Consider the following 21,784-nt stretch of genomic DNA (forward strand, 5'->3'; position numbering starts at 1 on the left):
ATTACCCAATATGTAACTATTATTTGTATGATTGTAAAACACTGTTTATTGGCTGGAATATAATCATGAATGAAGTGTAGACTATTAATCACACAACTGTAGTTCTTAATGTGACTTTATTGCTAGATTAAAAACCCGAATTTCTTACAACACACACTGACTTTAATTAAAATGCGTCAATTACTTAATTCGGCAAAGTTTGATTGCGTGTGGAGCTCATTGAGAATTTCTTAATTCTTCCAAGCCATCCTTTTAATTATGTTTAATTTCCTCAATAAATTTCTAAGCTGGTTATGTTCTAAGTACTACTAAATTACTTTTATCCTCTAAAGTCCCGCCACAGCAATTACTTTCCCATACCCCCAATGTCTTCCATCCTCTACATAGTGAAGTACCGTAGACAAGAGTTTAACTACACGGTGTTTCGTCTTGGCGATAATATAATCACTCTTGAATAAATAAACCAACTAAATAGGGAATTAGTTTAGAATTCTATATTATTAAACTATTTTCGTATAGGTGGGTGGAGGGGTGAGAACGTGTGTCGCTGTTTTAGGATAAATTCATTAGACTTAGAATTTTACGACACTCTATTTACATCCATACATACATATATATTGCCACTTGATTAAAAATATAAATCCAAAGAAAACACGTTCAACAAAAATATAAATTAACTCAAAGTTACATGACACACACACACACACACACACACAAAACAAACAATAAACAATAATATTACATATGATAAACAACAAAACTTATATACAGTACTACCACTAAATACACATGACAAGCATACATACACAGTTTTTTATCAGTGAATTAAATATTTGTCTGTCTGAAATTTATGAAAAATATATATACAATATTTCATATACCAACAACAAAATACATAACTACTTACTACTTTTACACATTCTTTCTTATATCATACACTAAACTACAACTTGTAACTAGTACAATAGGTTATCTTCAACAGCAACTTTACAACTTCACATAGGTAAACCCCTCCACAACACAAATACTATGAGTCACATAGATGATAACCCCACTATGACAAACACCACCAATCACGTCCAATTATCACCAATATACAACTATATGCAACAGCAACAGCAACAGCAACAGCAACAGCAACAGCAACAGCAACAGCAACAGCAACAGCAACAGCAACAGCAACAGCAACAGCCAATGGAACAAACACAAAGTAATGTACACGCAGCTTCCGGTGATATCCCCGTATCAAGGGGTCACGCTTTGAAAAACAACAACAGCCACATTATTAGTAACCACAACCTGTACAATAACCAAAATGGATCCGATCAACCAGTACAAGCTGAACACAACATCTTGCCACAGAAACTACCACTCCCTCTACTCCCTCAAAAACAAAACCAACATCAACAGCAGCTACAGAAACAACAGCAGTCGCAAACAATCTCCCCACCTTTTGACGCTAGTTCCCCACCACATGATAAAATGGAAAATTTATCAACTACGCAAAAGAAGTTTCTCTTGTCCACATCATCGCCAGAAGGTATACAAGTGGCCTCCAAAATCACTCCTACTCGATTAGCCAACTTGTTGATTAGAAAAGGTCCATTACCTATACGTCATATTACTGCTCAACTAACTTTAGAAGTTCCTTCGTTTGAGTTATTAAGTTTGAGTAAACAAAGACGATTGATTATGGCAGCTATGGAACAAGTTGATCCTACTAATAATGTTGTATTTGAAAAAATTGGTTGGGGTCAGTGGGCAGTAAGAAAAGTTGATAGTGATTACATTGTCACTGAAGGAACTGAACAACAAGCGCAACAACAGCAGCAACCACAACAACATTTAGGTGGCACGCCCCAATCAGTACTGCCTGAAGGACAAGATGGATCTAATGGTAAGAAATTGGGTAAACAACTCAAGTCACAATCCGTGGAACTGGAAAAGAAGATGATCAATATCAATGATTTGAGGAATCAAACTAATTTGAAACTTGGATGGTCAAAGAAAAAGAAAGATGCAAGTGGTGCTTCAGATAAAAATGGGGCCAGAAGAGAGTCAATAACAAATCCAATCAAAAACCTTCATAATATCAAATTACCAAATGAAAGTATTGATAATGCAATAGCCTCGGATAGTGAAGATGAGGAAGAAAACGAATTCAATGAACTTGAAGAGGATGAAGTAGGCTTTGATGATGATGATGATGATGAAGACGAAGACGAAGACGAGGAAGATGACATATCTGGACTTGATGAAAGACTAATAAGAAATGGTAGACATAGACTACATGATCATCAAATGGATGAAGATGAGCCTTCTAATAGTTCCGATCAAGATGCCATACTTGATGATGACGATGAAGAAATGTTTGCTTTTGATGATACGCCCATAGGTAATACCTCTGCAAACCTACATCACAGGCTGAAATCAAAGAAACTGTCTCCACCTTTGAAATTTGCCAATAGAGTGCCTTCCAAAATTAGTCCACCACCAATTTCATCTACTGCATCTTCATATGATTCTAAAGTTGCAGCAAGAAGAAGAAAATCAAGTTCTTCAGCCCCAAGTTCAGTAACTAAACCATCTACATTGAGACATTATCATGCTACACATCATCCACACCACACTCATCTCCTAAACAACCCCACTTTTATCAATCGATCAAGATTGAATTCGATTGAAAATTTGGATAATTATATTGCGTCTACTTCATCAGGTAGAAACTCAACTGTACTGATTAGCCTGCCACCACCGGCAATTGCATTTAGTTATAGTTCTGCTGGATTAGGTGTAAATGGGGGTACTGCTACTGGCAGTGGTGAAGTTGCCGATGTGCGAAGTGCAGTGTTTGGTGCATCTCCTGTATCAGCAAGTAATGCATCACCAGTGGGATCATGGGGTTCTAATAACGGTAATCGCCATTATGTTATTCATAATGAAGAAGCAGCTAAAGCAAACAAGAGTCGACGCAAATCATCATTTAATGAGTCGCATGAAAGATCTACATTGAATAGTATACGACAACAATTGCAATCACTGCAACAACAACCAAAGACACTGCCACGGCTGAGTAGTACTCAACAACAACAACAACATCATCATCGTCATCATCATCAGAGAAGTAGTAGTATTTCAAGTGATACTGATGAAGAGGATTGGCAGTCTATAGGTCCAGAGTTTTTGAGACAAAAGAAACTGAATGGTGATGGGCTGGGTGATAAAAAAGAGGAGGAAGTAAGGCACGCGGATATCAAAGTTGAGAAGGATGTCAATTCAAGAGACGGTTCTGTCAATTCCAATGTAAATGCTAATGAAGAAGAAAAGTCAGCAGCATTTGCATTAGTCAATTTGATGTCAGTTTGATACACCCTTTTAAATTTAATACATAGCTGGTCAATGTATTATAACCTATACTATATTTTAGTTTCACATATATATATATATAAAGATAAAGATAAAGATACTTGGTAACTTACAGTGTGTATAGGCTGTATCCCACATGGTTGAAATTTCACATTGGTTTAGTTAGTTTGATTTTTATATATAAATGCGTGTGTCAATAATTATTCCCAATTAGGAAATGAAATTGTGAATTCACTTCTTTTTCTTTCTCTCATTACACGCGTCGAACTTTTCACTAAAGAAAAAGTTTTGCAACAGATTTCATTCATACATAGAAGCCAACCACTTTTCTTTCATCAACTTATTAGCTAACTGCTCATCTATCGATCAATCATGGCTACAGCAGTTACAACTACAGCAGCTGCTATTCTTCCCTCAATCCAAGTCAAAGTCAATTACAGTGACTGTAAAGAGATTATTCGTGATTTTATTCAAAATTTTAAAGATACAACTATTGATATTGACGAATTGGAAACCAATGACGAAGATGAAACCCCCCACCATCAAGGTAAATACATGAACATTTTACAAAAAGTGGCTAATCGAGAAACAACCACCATCTATATCGAATTTGATGACTTGAAGAAATTTTTACAAAATTTTGATGCTGAATCTACTTCCATTTATCAAGAACTGAGACATTTATTCAATACTATAATGATTAACACTCATCGATTTTTGGAAATTTTTAGTGATGTGATTGACCAATTGATGCCAGAACCAACAAGAGATGTCTCCTATCAAGACGATGTATTGGATGTCATTTTGAGTCAAAGACGAATTAGAAATCAACGAGTTGAACAAGAAGCTTTGGATGAATTAAATCAGTTGAGAGATGGTATTTCACAACCTACTGATCAGGAAAACATTGCTAACCCGACTGAACCAAATTTGTTCCCAGCAAGATTGACGAGAAGATATTGTTTGTATTTTAAGCCATTGGCTTTGGACCAAGATAAATCATTGTCAGTTAGACAAGTTAAAGGTAAACATGTTGGTCATTACATCACATTGAGAGGTATTGTCACCAGGGTTAGTGATGTGAAACCAAATGTGTTGGTGGTTGCTTACACTTGTGATAAATGTGGGTATGAAATTTTTCAAGAAGTTAATTCAAGAGTATTTACACTATTGTCAACTTGTAATTCACCTATCTGTTCAGCTGATAATGTCAAGGGACATTTATTCATGTCAACCCGTGCCTCCAAATTCTCCAGTTTTCAAGAAGTTAAAATCCAAGAAATGTCAAATCAAGTACCAGTCGGACATATCCCTAGGACAATGTCAATTCATGTTAATGGTGATTTGGTAAGATCAATGAATCCTGGTGATACCGTTGATGTATCAGGTATATTTATGCCATTGCCATACACTGGTTTCAGAGCATTGAAAGCTGGGTTGTTGACTGAAACTTATCTTGAAGGACAATATGTTAGACAGCATAAGAAACAATATGAGTTGATGCATTTAAATGATTCAACTGACGCAAGATTGATGCAATTGAGATATGGATCGGCAAACGTATATGACAGATTAGCTAAATCAATTGCTCCCGAGATTTATGGTCACTTAGATATTAAAAAGATCTTGTTGCTTCTACTTTGTGGTGGTGTCACTAAGGAAATTGGTGATGGGTTGAAGATTAGAGGTGACATCAATGTATGTCTTATGGGAGACCCGGGTGTTGCCAAATCACAATTGTTGAAAGCAATTAACAAAATTGCACCTAGATCAGTTTACACCACTGGTAGGGGTTCATCGGGAGTTGGTTTGACTGCTGCTGTCTTAAGAGATCCAGTTACAGACGAAATGATTTTGGAAGGTGGTGCTCTTGTCTTGGCCGACAATGGTATTTGTTGTATTGATGAGTTTGATAAGATGGATGAAACTGATCGTACGGCAATTCATGAAGTTATGGAACAACAAACAATTTCCATTTCTAAAGCTGGTATAACAACAACCTTGAATGCTAGGACGTCAATTTTGGCAGCAGCTAATCCATTGTATGGAAGGTATAATACCAAACTATCACCCCATGAAAACATTAATTTACCGGCAGCACTTTTATCAAGATTTGATATCATGTTCTTAATCTTGGATCAACCAAATAGGGAAAATGATGAAATGTTGGCTCGCCATGTGACCTATGTTCATATGCATAATAAACAACCAGATTTAGTTGAAGATGTTACAATAGATAATACCAATGTGGAGGAAGAATTGACCCCAATAGATTCAAAGACAATAAGAGAATATATTTCAAAAGCCAAGACCTATCGTCCTGTTGTTCCAAAGGAAGTGGGGGACTATGTTGTTCAATCGTATATCACTATGAGAAAAGAATCATACCGTAATGAAGGTTCCATCAAAAAATTCAGTCACATAACACCAAGGACATTGTTGGGTATATTACGTTTATCACAAGCATTGGCAAGGTTGAGATTTGAAGAGACTGTCACCATGGAAGATGTCGATGAAGCATTGAGATTGATTGAAGTTAGTAAAAGCTCATTATATGCTGATGATGAAGCAGCGAATGGGTTATCCAGGGAAGATGAATCAACAACTTCCAAGATTTTCCAAATTATTCGATCAATGGCCATTGATGATCGTGATGGACTGTTGAAACGTAATTTGTCGATGCAAGATATCAAAGACAGAGTTATTGGTAAAGGGTTCACTATACAACAATTGGAAGATTGTATGTTTGAATACGATGGTGTTGGATTATGGCAAATTATTGATAATGGAGAAACATTGATGTTCACCAATGCCGCTGGTGATGGGGATGATGATGACGATGACGATATGAGGGATTAAATAGAGATTCGAATTTTCTACAACTGTTTTAATATGATTTTTAAATTTACCAAACAACTTTTTTACTTTTATTTTTTCTTCCTAACCTGTATTGAATAGAGACAATTAAAAACCTATGATATGAAATGGTCATAACAAAAGAAAATGATTCGAAATTTCTTCTAGCGATATAAGCTTCATAAAGCCTTTAACATCAACGAGCAACATACCCTTATTCATTTGTAGTTTATGTTCATGAAAGTAGAGAGTTCAAGACGAAATTTAGTCTGTTTTCTCCACCAGTGTCGTAAAATAGAGGTGGGGAAATAGAACAAAACTCTATATTGTTGGAAAAAGAACAAATAAACAAAAGAGATAAACAATAAATTGGAAACTGAGTAGTAAAGGTAAAGTGATATATTCCTTATTAGAATGTGTAAGTGTTCAAAATTTACATAATGTCGACAATTGTTTAACGATAGATGAAGATTTGCTTGCTTTTAATTTCCCAAATGGCGAATAACGGCTAAAAACTTCTCTTGTTGCGACACAACCAGCTCCACGTGGCCCTTTTTAATAATAAATTGGGGATTAATGGAACTTATGCTTAATCTGTGCCTAGTGCTATTGCCAATTGATCTAGATTGTGAATTCAAAACAAGCCTTTTAAGAACTTCACATTTTGTACCGACCAAGTTACAATAGCTGAAAACGCCAAACACCTCACCATGTAGGATTCAAGAGCTGCTCTTATGTGAAACAGGACAGTTATAAATCTAAATAGCAATATAAATTCACGTTTGTTGCAACCAATACTCAGACATCATTGCATAACCAAACATCAACAACTTCTTCTTATCCTTGAATTTTGGTTTATCATAACAATAACAACAGTAAAAGAAAATGATCCAAAATTAAAGAACCACTAAAACTCACACTATAATCTCATAAAGGATGAAAAGCAACTTATTAAAGTATCTTGTTCTAATCCGATTCTTCTTCTTCTCCTTTTAATAAGGCTATTCCACAGTGGTATATGAACGCAAACGTCAATTTCACAAACATTGTCGCAACATTATAGTATCTTGCACATTGCCTTTACGTCACATATCACAACCAATCCACCAATAGCTCCCTATATCTCTATAGTATCATTGTGAAAGCAAGTAAACTATGTTAACTCGACCCTTAGATAACCCACTAATCATATGAGTGACTCTTTTTCCCTTCTATTAAAGCGGCCCACGTTTTCCCACACTATTTCCACAATTGGTAAAACCCGCACTAATCCACAAAAATGTAACATCAGATAACAACAAAGAACTAAGAATAAAGAACAAGGAACAAGAGACCCCCTCCATCATCACCTTCAGTTCTAATTTGCAATCAACAAATGACAAGTCGAGAGAGTACGCACACTCAAGATGAAAAGGAACTTGCCACTACATCCACTTTGAAGGAAATCTTTAATTTTCAGATCAACTTGCCTAACAAAGGATCAGTTGCTAGAGATCATGTATGTATTAATCTACTCCTTTTCCTCCCGAGCTTTGACAATGGCGCATCCAAACCTCGATTGGTGTACTAACTCCTTGCTAGCTAGCAAATGAACGAACATTTCTTTCATGGACAAGAACATCCCTCGTGTTTGTCACTTTTGGTATTGGATTCATGCAATTTTATCGGTTAGAAGAGAAATCACAGTGTCCTCAAATTTCGCAACCATTACCACATCCAGATTCAACTACCAGCTCATCAACATCTTTATTTAATCATAACATATCCAATACGGTTATTGCACTATGTCGACCCATAGGTGGAATGTGCATCATTTTAGGAATTTTAACCATCTTGTTTGGTATGTATCGATATTTCACTGTTCAACGAGCATTAATGAAACAAGAGTTCCCCGTGACCAGGTTAACTGTTGTTGTTTTACTCTTGATAAATTTGGGTATATTGATATTACTTTTGGTGTTGAATTTCAAAGTAAGCTTATAAGAGGGAGGAGCTACTTCTGTATATTATATACTTTATGTAACATAATCAATGACTTCACAATCATTTACTCCGCGTCATCTAGTTCACCAAGTTTACCCAAAATAACAGCAAAGTCCTTGATCGTAACAACTGCACCTTGTTTATCAAATGAATAGTTGATCAACTGTTCCTTTGCATCATGTTGACAACATCCCAACATATCAATTAAAAACCCATCATTTAATGGCACTTTAGTTTGAGGATCATTATCTAAATTCAACGATGTCTTGACATTTTTCAATCCAGGAAGTGTCAATTGGAAAGTTTCAACATTTGATGGTGTTTCACCTGATTCTTGAATTAGCAACTTCCAACTTGATAGAATATGTTGGTGGTTATCTCGAAACTTTATTAGGATGTTTAAATTTCTTATGAGTTTGTCGATGTCTATGATATCGGAAATATCTTCTGTTGTGTGAGTAGAGCTTGTAATGGTAAATGATAACATCATTTCTAGTGTAATTCTTTGCTTGAAATTGCTATTGTTGATTTCGTAGTTTCTATCGTGAATGAATTGATAATAATAATCAACTGCACCTTTGATATCCTTGGTGAAGCAGTTAGGAATGTTCAAGTTATCCAACACATCGGGTAACCTCTCCAAATGAAGATCGGTATCGTCACCTAACTGTTGTGCATACTCCTCGACGATCTCATCTTCAATCTCGGGAACAATTTCATCAAATGAAACAGAAGGTTGAAATCCAGCTTTCTTTCGCTTTGGCGCCATCTTTGTAGATACTCTGCCAGTTGTGACTAGTGTATGAGTAGATCAATCCAACTATAAATTCTATTGCAGCAAGTTCCCGCCCAATGCTACCACATTTCAGGTCGCGAAACTCCAACCGATTATTTCTTTCCACCAAAAAGACAACAACAAACTTCCAACAGAAATTTATTCTGATATACTAACTAACTGAACATTAGAGCTATAGAAGACCTTCATTACAAACACATAGCTAGTATGGCCGATTACGCATCACAGACAGTTGCTCAATTGAAAGAGATATTGAAAGAAAGAGGACTCAGCACTGAGGGTAAGAAAGCCGATTTGGTTTCAAGGTTAACCGAGTCAGATAGTGCAAACTCCGGGGAAGCTACCATCACCACCAGTACAACTAATGTAACAGAGACGGCCACGCAGCCTACAGCAGAGACCGGGGGTGGAGCCGCTACTGAAGCTACGGAAACCAATGAGCAGGCAGATACCACAGGAGGCACCACAACAACAGAAACAACCACTTCCAATGAAACTACATCTGAAGCCAAGAAGGAAAAAGAAGCACCAAAAGTATTAACCCCAGAAGAAAGAAAGAGCTTAGCTGTTGAGTTATTAAACAAAAAGATTGCTAGAGCTGAAAAATTTGGGGATGAAGCTGCTGCTGAACAAGCTCGCAAAGACTTGAATCGTGTTTCGAAATTTGGCGTTGAATTGGGTACTTCCTTAGCTAGAGAGATTGGTTTGGTTGATAACAAACTTGGAGAAAAGAAACATCATGGACATTTTAAGGGAAAGAAGTTTGGTGGAAAACATCATCGTGGGTTCAAGAAGAACAATCGTAGGAATTAGAGTATTTAAGTAAAATAAGCCTATAGTTTTTGTATATTTAAGATACTCTAGTGTATAGCTAAAGAATACACATCATTATAGCCATTCCTTACACACGAATATCTTCTTCATCTTCTCCATCAGAAATATCGAAATTTGGAACATCAGCATACTCAATTGGATCATTGGCATTGTGATCAACAATCAATCCATTATTATCTTTAATCCAAATAAAAAAGATGGAAATGATTAAAGCGAAAAAGTATATCCAATTGGACCAAACAATTGGCAACAATACTCCCTTGAATGAATTTTCAAACACTAAAATCGTCAACGCAGATTGATAAATAGTATCACGATCAGTATGTTGTGGGAAATCCGGCACATTTCCAGCTGAATTTACCATAAATATTCCAGCAACTATGCCTGCCAAAAGTGTTGTGATAAATGGCAATACCAAAATGACAAAGAACGACTTGTTGAATGCAGAAACAATTTTATCAGTTGACTCCGCATCTGATGCAGGAGGGAATGTTGCAATCGTCTTTTTGGTCTTGAAGTAGAAAATCACTGACAAAATATAATAACTTAATGCAAACAATGAAGCTAAAGCACCGAAAAGGGCGGTAAATTTGCCATCAAACGCATTTTGTTGCACTCCAACTAAATAGTTCTGCGACGTTCCTTGTAAACTCAAGGAATACAACAACAAGACAATGATATTGAGAAAAAAAAATGCAGTAATTTTCTTCATTGACTCTTGAGGAAAAAGTCTATAATGTTGTGAGTTTCCATTGTAGTAGTAAATGACACCAAATCCCATTGAAAATAACAACACGGCATAAGATGTGAATGCACCATACAAAGCGTCACCAAATTGAGAAAAGAATCGCAACACTGACAACACAAACGACTTTTGATGCGATCCTTCAAAATTGTTTCTTAGGAGTAAAACAAACCAATCGAAAATGTAGACAGCAATAAATGGAGCTAGTATCAAAAGGATTATTGTCTTGGAGATAACCGATATTGAGTCCATATTTTGAAAATCTTTGCCAACTTTGAATCTCAAAATGTAGTTAAACAACGCAGCAAACAAGATGATGGCAAGTGCAATGACATACTTCAATTGTGAATAAATCAAGTACTCTGAGTAGTTCAAGTTTCCATAGTAGTTTCTAAACACTACAGGTAATTTGAAATCAAACTCTTTCTCCTGGTTTGGAGCAATGTAAACACAATAAATTCCCGAGGTGGGGATGGCAAATTTGACATCTTTATCGATAATACCACTCCAATACTTCAGGTCATCAACTGAATAACCCTCAGCAGCACCCAACTTGAACTTTCCTTCGCCATCCAACATTTGCTTATACAAATGGTCTTTATTTTCTGGATACAATTGAGTAAATATTTCCAAAATTGGCACTGATGAAAAATTGACAATTTCGGGATAATGGAAAATCAAGCCTGGGATTTTTTTATCAATCACATCCTTATTGGCACGTAGTTCGACATAAGCTTTTTCAATGTCTCCTGTTCTTTCAACTGGACTGCAAAAAACACCTTGTTTGTAAGTCAAAACTGTTGGTTGGTCAAGAGCAGTAACAATGCTGGAAAAAGCCAACAATAGTACAATACTGAACTTGTGAATCATTAAATTAACCATATTGATTATGAGTTTTGGACCTTTTTGATGGACCTTGGTCTTCGACTAGAAAAACAGTTGAGTTTAAAAGAAAGCGCAAGATAAGAGAAATCAGGTGGCTGTAAGGAAACAGGGAGAGAACCAATAAAAAAATAAATGACGGAATTAGTTTTGCTTTTGTGGTTCCACAGTAAAAGAGACACATACGGCACGAAAATATTACAGAGATTCATGACTTCTAAAATGCGCCACAGACCTTTGTCAATTCGATGTAAGTGTATAGCTCTATCGGTTCTTTTGGTCCATTGCTATTCTATTGCAACTTCTCATCCATATTAACGTCACTATACCAATCGTAACAAATATGCAAAGCCAGTTCACCCATACCGGCTTTAAAACCTCAACTTTTTGCATAATCTCTAAATTTTGCAACTGAATTACAGATTGTAGTTTCAACTCACGATCCAACAGTTGCGAATCCGTATCAGAAACTTGTGTATACAACACAAACTCTTCCGCACAAACACACTCACATGGAAAACTGCCTTTATAACAATCGGCATCCCCCACATGACCAATACTGATCTCTTGAACGCTGAATATGTCTCATACGCAGATCCCATCTCTGGCTTTACGGGAAGAGTCGTAATAATTTTCTTTGTCTTTGGCATGAATAAGACTGATGAGATAAACCAAACAACTGAAAATAAGCTCCACATGGCATTCAAAAACGTTGCAGCGCATAACATCAGAAATTTAAAATGGCTATATCTCAGCGAGCCATGGTTGTATTTTCCTTGACAATAACCATGAAGGAGTATAATCACCATTTGAGAAAACAATAATGCAGTTGCTTTTTGGAACAATTACTTTGGGAGCTTTCTGTAATGTTGTAAGTTATCATGGTAATAATAAACAACTCCAAAGCCCATAGAGAATAAAAGCGTTACATACGATGCGAATGCGCTATAGAAGTGCTCTGAAAATTGCAAAATGAGTTTCAAATTGCTTAGAAGGGGCAAGCTTTGATATGTTGCGTAATGGTTATTTCTAATCAGCAGATAAATCAACTCAATTTTAGAAATGGCAATAAATGGAAGTAGTATTAACCAGACTACTGTCTTTGTGATAGCTTGAACTGAACTCAAATTCTGTGATCCTATTTCACTTTCAAATCGCAGGGCGAAGCAAGTTAATGCAACAAAGATGAAGATGGAGAAAACCATAATCCATCTAATTGATGTGTACCTTAGATAACGTATGTAGTTTAGATTTCCATAATCTTGTTTAATGTCGGTAGACAATTCGAACTCTGGTCCTATTGCCAGATCAGGAGCAATGTGGACATAATAGATTCCAGAAACTGGAATAGAAAACATAGTGTCTTTATCAAGTATGCCACTCCACAATCTCAGTTTATCAACGGAATAACCTTTGAAAGCATCTAGCTTGATCCGTCAATCACTATTCAACATCTCCAGATATAAATCTGTCTTGTTCGGTGGGTACAATACGTTGAATGTTTCAAATGTGGAAATGGATGAAAGATTGACAATATCTTGGTACCGAAAGATCAAGCCGGAAATCTTGTAGCCAGCTATGAACTCATCAACAAGAAGTTTTATATAAGAGTCTGTGTCGTTGTTGGCACCTTTGTGAACTAAACAACAAATGGCACCTTTATCTCTCGTTAATATTGTTAGTGGGACATCAGCAGCTAACACGAGAGAAATAATCAACAAAAGGGGATTTAACACTTCGGGTAGTGATATAATAATATCTCTATGCTATATCCGTCGTGTGGTAGTCCACAGACCTGAAAAGATGTTCACTGCATTTTTGAAGGTAGACATCGAATACTAACTTTAATTAAAATATACACAAAGGACTGGGTCTCTTTTACTAAGAAAAGTTCAGTGTAACGTTGAACAAAGCATACAAGAATGAGAGGCTACTTCAATATACACGTCATCAAAATAAAGCTTCCAATTATTTCTATTGAATCTTTACAACCGCTGTTGGTCTACTGCTACTTCTAATCCAAATTAAAATAGTAGCGCTTAGTGGAAGAAGAATGAAGACCAAACGCAAACAGTCCATGTACCAAAACCGTCTCAGAAGCCTCTCATACCATTGCATATAAAACAAAGATTCGTAAATAGCAGCACGATCTCCTTGTTGAGCCATTATCTCATCTAGCTCCCTGGAGAGAGACGATGACGTCAAAGGGTACATGACTTTGGTTTCGAAAATATGTAATAAAAAAGGTATGATCCAGATGACCAATGCTGTCCACTTAAATGCCCAAACAATATTATCCGTTGAACCAATATCCGAGTTGGGAGAAAATGCCGTTATTCTTTTTTTTGTTTTGAAATAAAAGAAAACTGACAAGATGAGCCAAATAAAGTCAAATTCATACATCATGTAAAACAGAAATATAGCATCGCTCATTTTCAGAATAGGTTCTGTGGCTCCGATTGACGTAACCGTACCTCCCCACTCCATGAATAAGTCCAAAAGAAATGTAAGTAAGACATGTGCAAGTAAGAAGGAAGTTGCTATTTTGAACCAATCTAGTGGAAACTTTCTATAATTTGGTGCGTCATCGTTATAGTAGTAAATGACTCCGAGGCCCATTGAAAATAAAAGAGCCACGTACATGTCAAAGACCGAGCAAATTCTCATGACAAAATAGCAGATGTGTCGAAAAATGGTAATAAAGGAAGTCTTTTGATATGGTGCAACTAAGTTATTTTGGATGAACAAATCCAAAAGCACAAGCAGAAATTCCACAATATACGGAATCAATGTCAACAATATAAGTGTATTCGATACAGCCTCAACAGGCGTCAAACCTCGTGAACCTTTTGTATCTTTAACCCTCAAAAAGTATTGAAGGGCTGCAATACTCGCTACCAAAACAATAAAATTCCACTGTAAGATTTTGTAGGATAAGTAATCGGAGTAGTCCAAATTGCCATAGAAGCTTTGGAAATGGACCGGTAATTCAAAATCAGACACTTTAATTGGGTCGGGTGCAATATAGACGCAATATATTCCAGAATCAGCAACAGGAAATATAATTTCTTTGTCAATGACACCATTCCAAAATCCCAGTGTATCGACAGAGTGTCCGTCAGCAGCATCTACTACGAATTGTCCATCAGCATCCAACATCTTTGGGTATAGTTCACTTTTGTTTGTGGGATACAAGTCTGTGAAATTCTCAACTATGGGAACCAATGCAAAATTGACAATGTCTTCGTAATTGAAAATCAACCCAGGAATTTTGTATTCGGCTGTGGTCTCATCCACGAGTAACTTGATATATGAGTCGTCATTATTGGGCTTTGCTTGAACCCAACGGCAAATAGCACCATTATCGCCAGTAAGTATCGTTAGCTCTGTGGCACACACGCCGGTAACAACCAACAAAAGGACTTTCATCAAGGATCTGGTAAGCGCAAACATATCTCAACTCTAGCTCCTCCCTCAAGATGGTGGAAATTTTTGCTCAAGAAAGGTTAGAATATCTATTTCACAATTGATCTGCTTTGGTCATGGAAAGGCGGATACTTCCATGCGGCACGAAAACGGAAAATTACTCGCAATGTGTGATGACATCAGAAACGCAAAAGAACAATAGAGCCTTGCCCTCGAGAAAACATTTAACCAATCAGGGTAAAAACACCCTCCAGTTACTTCCCCCTTTAGCTATTTTTAGAATTTTCTATGATTACATTGACTCCTCTCTATATTGCTTACCAGTTAACAATGGACTTATGGAAGTCACATTTCACAACGCCGCCACCAATAAACTGAGCAAAGGCAGCTTTCTCAAATATCTTTTATTTATGAATTCACGATTATATATATACATCTCATTCTAATTCTCCTCCACCTCTACTGGTCAACAATCAATTCATCACATCCCCAATCTTCATATGATCCATCAGGCAAGTATCTTCTAATCACCAAGGGGATCTTTCTTTGAGACAACTCTTTCATGGCAATTTGTAAAGGATCAGTTTCACCTTCTATGTCAACAAGGACAGGAGCATTTAATGAAATTTGTAATGCTCTCGTACCCAAAATTCTCGCACGCTCATATTTAGTCATGTATGGAGTAGTTGTCCTTTGATCTTTAGGTATAGCTAGTTCTTTTGTGGTCTTTTTCCTTTGTTGTTGAGCTGATGCAGCAGTAGCTGCATCATCAGGTCCAATACCTCCATTGATGATTTGTCTCCCATCATCTGTGGTTAGTTGAGCATCACCTCCATTTGGATCATCAAATTCATTATCTGAAAAGTGATCTGGTGGATCAAAGTCTTCATATGCGTCTGCTACCTCACGAAATGCATTGTCTTCGTAATCGGACATATTTGGTGATTGTGAGAAGGGGTATTGTCAGATATCATCGGTTTTGACAATGAAAAAAAATATATCAAGACAAAATTGTTCATTTACACGACCATCATTAAAGCTAGACTAAAAAGTATTCATACTGAAATCACTATTCATTATCACAATTTACTCGCCCTGAACCCATTCAATCTAAACTTTAGATCCTTGTGTATCTTTGCCATTGGTTTCCATTGCTCAAACACGTCATACAAGTCATGTACTTCAGTAAACCCATTAGTTAAACTCGTTTCCTCTTTGGAACCATCGTGCTCATTGATGAAATAATCCCTCGTTGGCCAATTCTTTTCTATATTAAACAACAATCCCCGTAAACACCAGGGCAAGATAAACGGATTAGTACCAATTTTGCCCACATTAAACTCCTTAATGTAAACTTGATTTGATACTGGTAATTCACTGTTATCAAAGTCATCATAGTCAATCTTTCCATCATGAGGAATAACCAAGTCATCGGTATCCAAGAAAAACTTTATTCCTAAATCATAAACTTTACCATCATTGTAAATTTTTGAGTGTCCACCGCCCGTTAATGGTCCCGCCAAGGACGTACTCAACTCTTTGACGACATTATTGTCAAAAAATCCCAAATTTAAAAGATTTGAGCAAATGGAAACTAATTTCTCGATAAATGTTGGGGTTGAAGACCCATAATCGATGTAGCAAGCACGATAAATGTTCGGATGGAACAAATGAGATGCCAATGCTGAATATAATGGTACTAGCTGGTCATTAATGGATCCAATAAAGCATATTTTCACATTGACATTGATAATGGTTCGTATTGACTCTTTGTAAACCACTGATTGAGAGCTATCAAATTTCGTCAATTCAAATAATTCATTCAACGACTCATGCTCAATTGCAGAATAAGCCTTCATAAAAAATGACTTGTCAACTCCGTAGAAAGGGCCATTGTTAATACCAGCCATACCTAGTAATCCAATTCGCTTATGTATTGGGTCTTTTAAAATCCCCATCCTAATCAACCTTGCAAGTAAGATTATTGAAACAACACATCCTTGTGAATGTGACGCAATGAATATAAAGTCAGCATTGTTGAGCTCCTTTTCCCACTTCTGTAAAATTTCAGTAAAGAAATGAACTCTGTCAAAAATTTTACCTTCTTTCTCTAAAGCAATTTTTTGAATACTGACATTAGACTGGTCATCATCTATAAGGTTATTATCAACGCAATAACGAATGACAGCTTTTTCTGCTTCATTGGCAAATTTCAAAGACGTACCCTTGGGAGCACCAATTAATGGACGAATCATTCGCGTAGGAAAGAATCCATGTACACCAATGATTAAAATGTTCTTAATCTTTTCCAAAGGACCTGATTTGTGGTTGACAACTTCAGTATTTACGGGACCCCTTCTCCTGTTTCTATTGTTGATCAATAGGTTACCCATGGCGTCATTGGTGATTGTTATGGCATTTGGGTCATCTTGGTCCTCTTGGTATTGTGAAACAGGATCATCAGTACTATGGTAATACTTGTTATAGTTGGGCAAGCAAGCACGTTTGTGCTGTGGCAAGACTGCCAAAGATTTGCCGTAAAGCTTGTATGACCGTTCATATAGCAACCCAACGTCTTCTTCGGCTCTACTATCTTGTTGCAGTTCTGTATCAGCACTAGTTGTAAGACCAAACTTTGCTGATATTTGGGTTAAAAATTGTCTCCAGTTCTTCAAGTCTGTCCTAATAGTTTGATTTGAGTTATTAGGGTTCGATGTCGATGAATTATGAAACACGTGTCCCTCGGGTGCGATTGGAAGACATGTTGACCAATTGGGAACAATGACATTTTCTTTCAAGTTTTCGTTTTTATGTGTATTGATTTGGTTAAACTGAGCTGCTTTGTCGTGAGGTTTATACAATACTGCATCATCCTGTTGAGCTTCATCGGGTACTTTCTTTGCAGCGTTGGTCAACTCTTGTCTTGTGGGGATTGACGGTGTCAAAATCGTATTTGTCTCAAAAGTATGTTTGTGGGTTTTATCATCCTTCTTTTCATCCTTTTTATCATCTTTGACATCATCCTTTGTAAGTTCTTTTTTATCATCTTTCTTAGTATCTTCCACCTCGTCCTTCTTTGCTATCTGATCTCCATTATTAACATTTGCACTGTTCTTCGAGGTACTATTCCAAAACCAGTTTATACCCCTTCGTGGTGCTGCCACATGGTCATCTATTTCATCACCGTTGTCATCAGCAACATCATCCTCGTCGTTACTATTGCTCGTCAGCTCAATCTCCTCATCATTTCCATCATCACGTTCCTCATCCTCGTTTATATCTTCTTGATCATCTGATGCGACTTGGTTATTTACTGGCTCTTTTTTCCAATTTAGCCAACTGCCTGATGTTTTAGAGGCTAATGACGTGGTGGATGTCTTTTGTCGTAATGTCACCTGTCGTGACTGTAAAGTGGCAACAGGTCTCCTCTTTGCTCCAACACTTTCTTCCGTTGCATCACCTAAAGCACTTTGTCTTGGTTGAGCCGTCTCATCTTGATTGTTCTCCTCGGTATCATTATTCTTGCTTGACCAGAAGTTAAACCACGATGACGAAGGTATGCTCATTTATTTCAAATCCTTGATTGGTAAAGTCAAAATTGGGAGTATTTAAGGGCAATGAATAAAGATTTGTTATAGATAGCCTGCCACTAGATTTATGCTTGAAACAATTGAAGGTGAAATTTAACGATGAAATATGTTGCGTTGTGCTTAATATTCCTAATTCGGTATCGCAAACAATTACACTCTCGCATTTTACTTACCCCAACAGAAAAACAATTTGAGAGATTATGCACAAAATCGCCATGTGAAAACCATAAACAAAGAAAATACAATCACACATTATCATCAAAATCAACATTAAGTTAAATCAGTTTTTACAAAAGCCAAACTATTACAAACTCTATGAAAATAAAAATAAAATAACGAAATCCGCTGTGGATGTACCAGGCTCTGCCTTTATTTCAACATCCAGTTAGAGTATTCTTTGGAAGCTTGTATCCGCCATCTTCAAAACTTGTCAAGTTCACGTTTTCATAAATGTTCAAATGTTGTTGGATATAATCATATGTGGGATAATCCTCAGGATCGCATCCAGTGTTTATCGCATCCAGTGGCTGGTATATCCTAACATAATCAATTCTAAAAGTAGCTGGAAACGAAATTTCCCCCCAATCAATGTAAGCCCAGTTATTAGAAACACCGAGATTCATAATAATCGACATTGGCTCTTTTGACAACTTTCTCCATCCAATGTTTCCACTAGGGTGTAAAGCTGTAGGGTATACTGTAAGTGTTGGATCACGACCGACATACCAACGTAAATAACCATCATCGTCATCGTTGAGATATTCATAACCGTAAACCTGAAAGTTATGCTCATAGGCATTACCTTTTTCGTACCATGTTCTATTTAGTGTAGTTGTAGCTGAGAAGGCCTGCTGGAAGGGCCCCCCAGTATAGGTATTCATGGTGGTGACGGAGTAGTTGTAGATTTCAATAAAATCATAATCCGGCATATACCAAATGTCCATTGGCGCAAGTTGAAGTGATTGGGACGCAACACCATTATTTGGTTTGATATTTTTGCTGTCAACCATTATTTCAGCTTCAATAAGATCGATTTCTGGGGCACCTCTTCCAACACCAGGGTTGGGATGTGACTCTCCCGAACATGTACATTTATTCAAACGTTGGCCTGGTAAATATGAAATGCCATCTGGTGATGACTGATTCGGCGTGATGCCCGCATCACACGAATCGTAAGAATATGGCCAAACACCATCTGTTGTAGCCAAGTAACCTGGACGACCTAGATTACCCATTGTCCACAAACCTGGCCATAGTCCGGAAACGTATCCATAATCAGGTAGTCTTGCTGAAATCTCAATCCTGCCTTGAGTAAAGCACATTTTATTCCATGATTGCACCATTCCGGATCTATAAAACAAATCATGATTTTTAAAAGCATCCATACGGAGGGCCAATGTACCATTGGAGGTTGTCACTGCATCGGGATCATACCACTCCAAGTCTTTTGTAGCATCGTAATGTAAATCAGGTGCAGTAAAGAATTGGTCGTCACCTTCGTAGAATGTTCTACCTTCGGCATTGAACTCATCACTAAACACCAATTGCCATTTGTCACCACTTTTAGACTCTAGAGTTAATGCGTCTTCTGGAGTATCGGGGTCAACCAAGCTTGTTCGTATGGCGCTCAACATGGGATATGAATAATGGGTCAAGATTTCGTACGTTTCAGGCACCACTTTGTTATCAGTGACACCAGAATAAGTCAATACTGGTAAAATGACGAAAACAGCAACCGCAGCAGCAATAAGAAATAAAAACCCAAAAACTCCAAAATATGATCTCCTGTCACCTTGTTTTAAATCGTACCAGAACCGGTTCTTTTCGTACTCGGCATCTTTGACTGGATTTGGATTATGCAAATCATCATCGGGCTCTTTTTCCTCTATACTCAAAGGAAAGGAAGAAGCTGGGAACCCGCCAAATGGACTAAACTCAGTGAATTTGTACGACACAGGATACTTTGTATCACCATTTGATCCCCCAGAAGAATATGATGATGATTGTAGCTTGTGATTTAGTTGATCTGCTAAAGGTGCTCCCTGCGGTAGCTGCAGTTGTGATCGTGACAGGGTTATTGAATTATTTTCTGAGTCCTTGATAACTGGGTATCGATCATAAGCAGGTGGCTGATTAATTGACAAGTTTTCATTCCTTATAGGGTTTTGCAGGTATTTGGCATTTAATCCTGCTCTTGCTGATCCCAGCCTAGGTGGGTTATTGAATACATTAGCCATAGACGACGACGACGATGAGGAGTTGACGTAGTTAAAAGAATTATCACTGTAGTCTCCATTAACAACAAAAGGACGTCCATATTGATCTTGTGGCAGGGGAGTTTGGGAATAATTCAGGCGAAGTTCAAATGGCAGCTCACTTATAGGCGAAACATCAAATGGATCGACAGGAATATCTTGTGATGTGCTACTACTGGCATTTTCTTCTTCGTGCAAAGTGGGTCTAGTAGTAAACTCCCCCATTGTTAGATTCCGTGCTCTTTGGTAAGACATGTTGTAAAAATCGATTGAAAAGTATGGTACGAACGAGTGGTGGTTGCTAAAACTATTATTGTTTCAAAGCTGCTGCAAGGGGGATGTTATATTTTCTCGAGGCAGAAGGGTTGGAATATCTTGAGCAATCGGCCTTATGTGTTTCAACTGTTTGAAGCTCTGTCTAGTAAAGAAAGAAGGTAGGCTGTTATAGTTTGATGAAAGTTTTTTAAATGTTTAACTTTTAGTAGATTTAAGATTCTTTGTAGGAAGAGCAAACAAAAAAGATAAATGGTTATGTATTGAATCTGTAAATTTTTACTTTTTTTCTGGTTGTATTGTTGTTGTATTGTTTGTTTGTTGTATATTTTGAATTGTTCCGTAAAAGTATCAAATTTAGACAAATGGAGTAATACACTTGTATAGCTTTGTATGCAGCAAAGAGAGTATAAGAGGCTTATACTGTAGACTATATATCAGTAGGTATATACTACATCAGCATATGTTAACACATTATTCATACATATACTCGATTGCTTTGTTTGATTTGTAAAAATAGCAGTTTGGTTGGAAATGGGGAAGAATCGGATTGTAATACAAATTTCTTTTATTGTTTCTCGGAAGTATCACAAAACACAATGAACAAAAGCACAACAACTAAACACACATCACCCCCACGCCATGGGACTTATGAAAATTACGGCTGTGTAATAGATGTTAGTTACGTCTTTTCACGTCTACATTTGTTGAGTGGTCAGTGTCCTAAACCCTTGTTAATCACTTTTGACGAATAAAAGGTCTCTTTTTTTTTCTCTCC

At 36.9% G+C, this 21,784-nt stretch overlaps 11 protein-coding genes across 11 annotated transcripts; 4 read left to right on the plus strand and 7 right to left on the minus strand. All coding sequences in view use genetic code 12, as the record gives it.

Moving 5' to 3' along the window:
• Positions 1-1,029: 1,029 nt before the first annotated feature.
• Positions 1,030-3,366, plus strand: CORT_0C04090 (Stb3 SIN3-binding protein 3; the record flags this gene model as incomplete). The annotated part of the gene is made up of 1 exon (XM_003868638.1): positions 1,030-3,366. One exon carries the CDS (start codon positions 1,030-1,032, stop codon positions 3,364-3,366), a length of 2,337 nt encoding a protein of 778 aa, XP_003868686.1.
• Positions 3,367-3,738: 372 nt separating this feature from the next.
• Positions 3,739-6,225, plus strand: CORT_0C04100 (hypothetical protein; the record flags this gene model as incomplete). The annotated part of the gene is made up of 1 exon (XM_003868639.1): positions 3,739-6,225. The coding sequence occupies one exon, from the start codon at positions 3,739-3,741 to the stop codon at positions 6,223-6,225; it is 2,487 nt and encodes an 828-aa protein (XP_003868687.1).
• Positions 6,226-7,597: 1,372 nt separating this feature from the next.
• On the plus strand, positions 7,598-8,205 carry CORT_0C04110 (hypothetical protein; the record flags this gene model as incomplete). The annotated part of the gene is made up of 2 exons (XM_003868640.1): positions 7,598-7,720; positions 7,804-8,205. The coding sequence occupies 2 exons, from the start codon at positions 7,598-7,600 to the stop codon at positions 8,203-8,205; spliced, it is 525 nt and encodes a 174-aa protein (XP_003868688.1).
• A 64-nt stretch (positions 8,206-8,269) lies between these two features.
• Positions 8,270-8,974, minus strand: CORT_0C04120 (hypothetical protein; the record flags this gene model as incomplete). The annotated part of the gene is made up of 1 exon (XM_003868641.1): positions 8,270-8,974. The coding sequence occupies one exon, from the start codon at positions 8,972-8,974 to the stop codon at positions 8,270-8,272; it is 705 nt and encodes a 234-aa protein (XP_003868689.1).
• Positions 8,975-9,208: 234 nt separating this feature from the next.
• Positions 9,209-9,814, plus strand: CORT_0C04130 (hypothetical protein; the record flags this gene model as incomplete). The annotated part of the gene is made up of 1 exon (XM_003868642.1): positions 9,209-9,814. The coding sequence occupies one exon, from the start codon at positions 9,209-9,211 to the stop codon at positions 9,812-9,814; it is 606 nt and encodes a 201-aa protein (XP_003868690.1).
• An 88-nt stretch (positions 9,815-9,902) lies between these two features.
• Positions 9,903-11,462, minus strand: CORT_0C04140 (hypothetical protein; the record flags this gene model as incomplete). The annotated part of the gene is made up of 1 exon (XM_003868643.1): positions 9,903-11,462. One exon carries the CDS (start codon positions 11,460-11,462, stop codon positions 9,903-9,905), a length of 1,560 nt encoding a protein of 519 aa, XP_003868691.1.
• Positions 11,463-12,307: 845 nt separating this feature from the next.
• On the minus strand, positions 12,308-12,820 carry CORT_0C04150 (hypothetical protein; the record flags this gene model as incomplete). The annotated part of the gene is made up of 1 exon (XM_003868644.1): positions 12,308-12,820. The coding sequence occupies one exon, from the start codon at positions 12,818-12,820 to the stop codon at positions 12,308-12,310; it is 513 nt and encodes a 170-aa protein (XP_003868692.1).
• Positions 12,821-13,436: 616 nt separating this feature from the next.
• On the minus strand, positions 13,437-14,915 carry CORT_0C04160 (hypothetical protein; the record flags this gene model as incomplete). The annotated part of the gene is made up of 1 exon (XM_003868645.1): positions 13,437-14,915. One exon carries the CDS (start codon positions 14,913-14,915, stop codon positions 13,437-13,439), a length of 1,479 nt encoding a protein of 492 aa, XP_003868693.1.
• Positions 14,916-15,347: 432 nt separating this feature from the next.
• On the minus strand, positions 15,348-15,824 carry CORT_0C04170 (Rpo26 RNA polymerase subunit; the record flags this gene model as incomplete). The annotated part of the gene is made up of 1 exon (XM_003868646.1): positions 15,348-15,824. One exon carries the CDS (start codon positions 15,822-15,824, stop codon positions 15,348-15,350), a length of 477 nt encoding a protein of 158 aa, XP_003868694.1.
• Positions 15,825-15,967: 143 nt separating this feature from the next.
• CORT_0C04180 (hypothetical protein) lies at positions 15,968-18,454 on the minus strand (the record flags this gene model as incomplete). Its single annotated transcript, XM_003868647.1, has 1 exon — positions 15,968-18,454. One exon carries the CDS (start codon positions 18,452-18,454, stop codon positions 15,968-15,970), a length of 2,487 nt encoding a protein of 828 aa, XP_003868695.1.
• Positions 18,455-18,852: 398 nt separating this feature from the next.
• CORT_0C04190 (Skn2 protein) lies at positions 18,853-20,988 on the minus strand (the record flags this gene model as incomplete). Its single annotated transcript, XM_003868648.1, has 1 exon — positions 18,853-20,988. The coding sequence occupies one exon, from the start codon at positions 20,986-20,988 to the stop codon at positions 18,853-18,855; it is 2,136 nt and encodes a 711-aa protein (XP_003868696.1).
• Positions 20,989-21,784: the final 796 nt, after the last annotated feature.

This window comes from Candida orthopsilosis, assembly GCF_000315875.1.
Source record: "Candida orthopsilosis Co 90-125, chromosome 3 draft sequence".
Classification (NCBI taxonomy): domain Eukaryota; kingdom Fungi; phylum Ascomycota; class Pichiomycetes; order Serinales; family Debaryomycetaceae; genus Lodderomyces; species Lodderomyces orthopsilosis.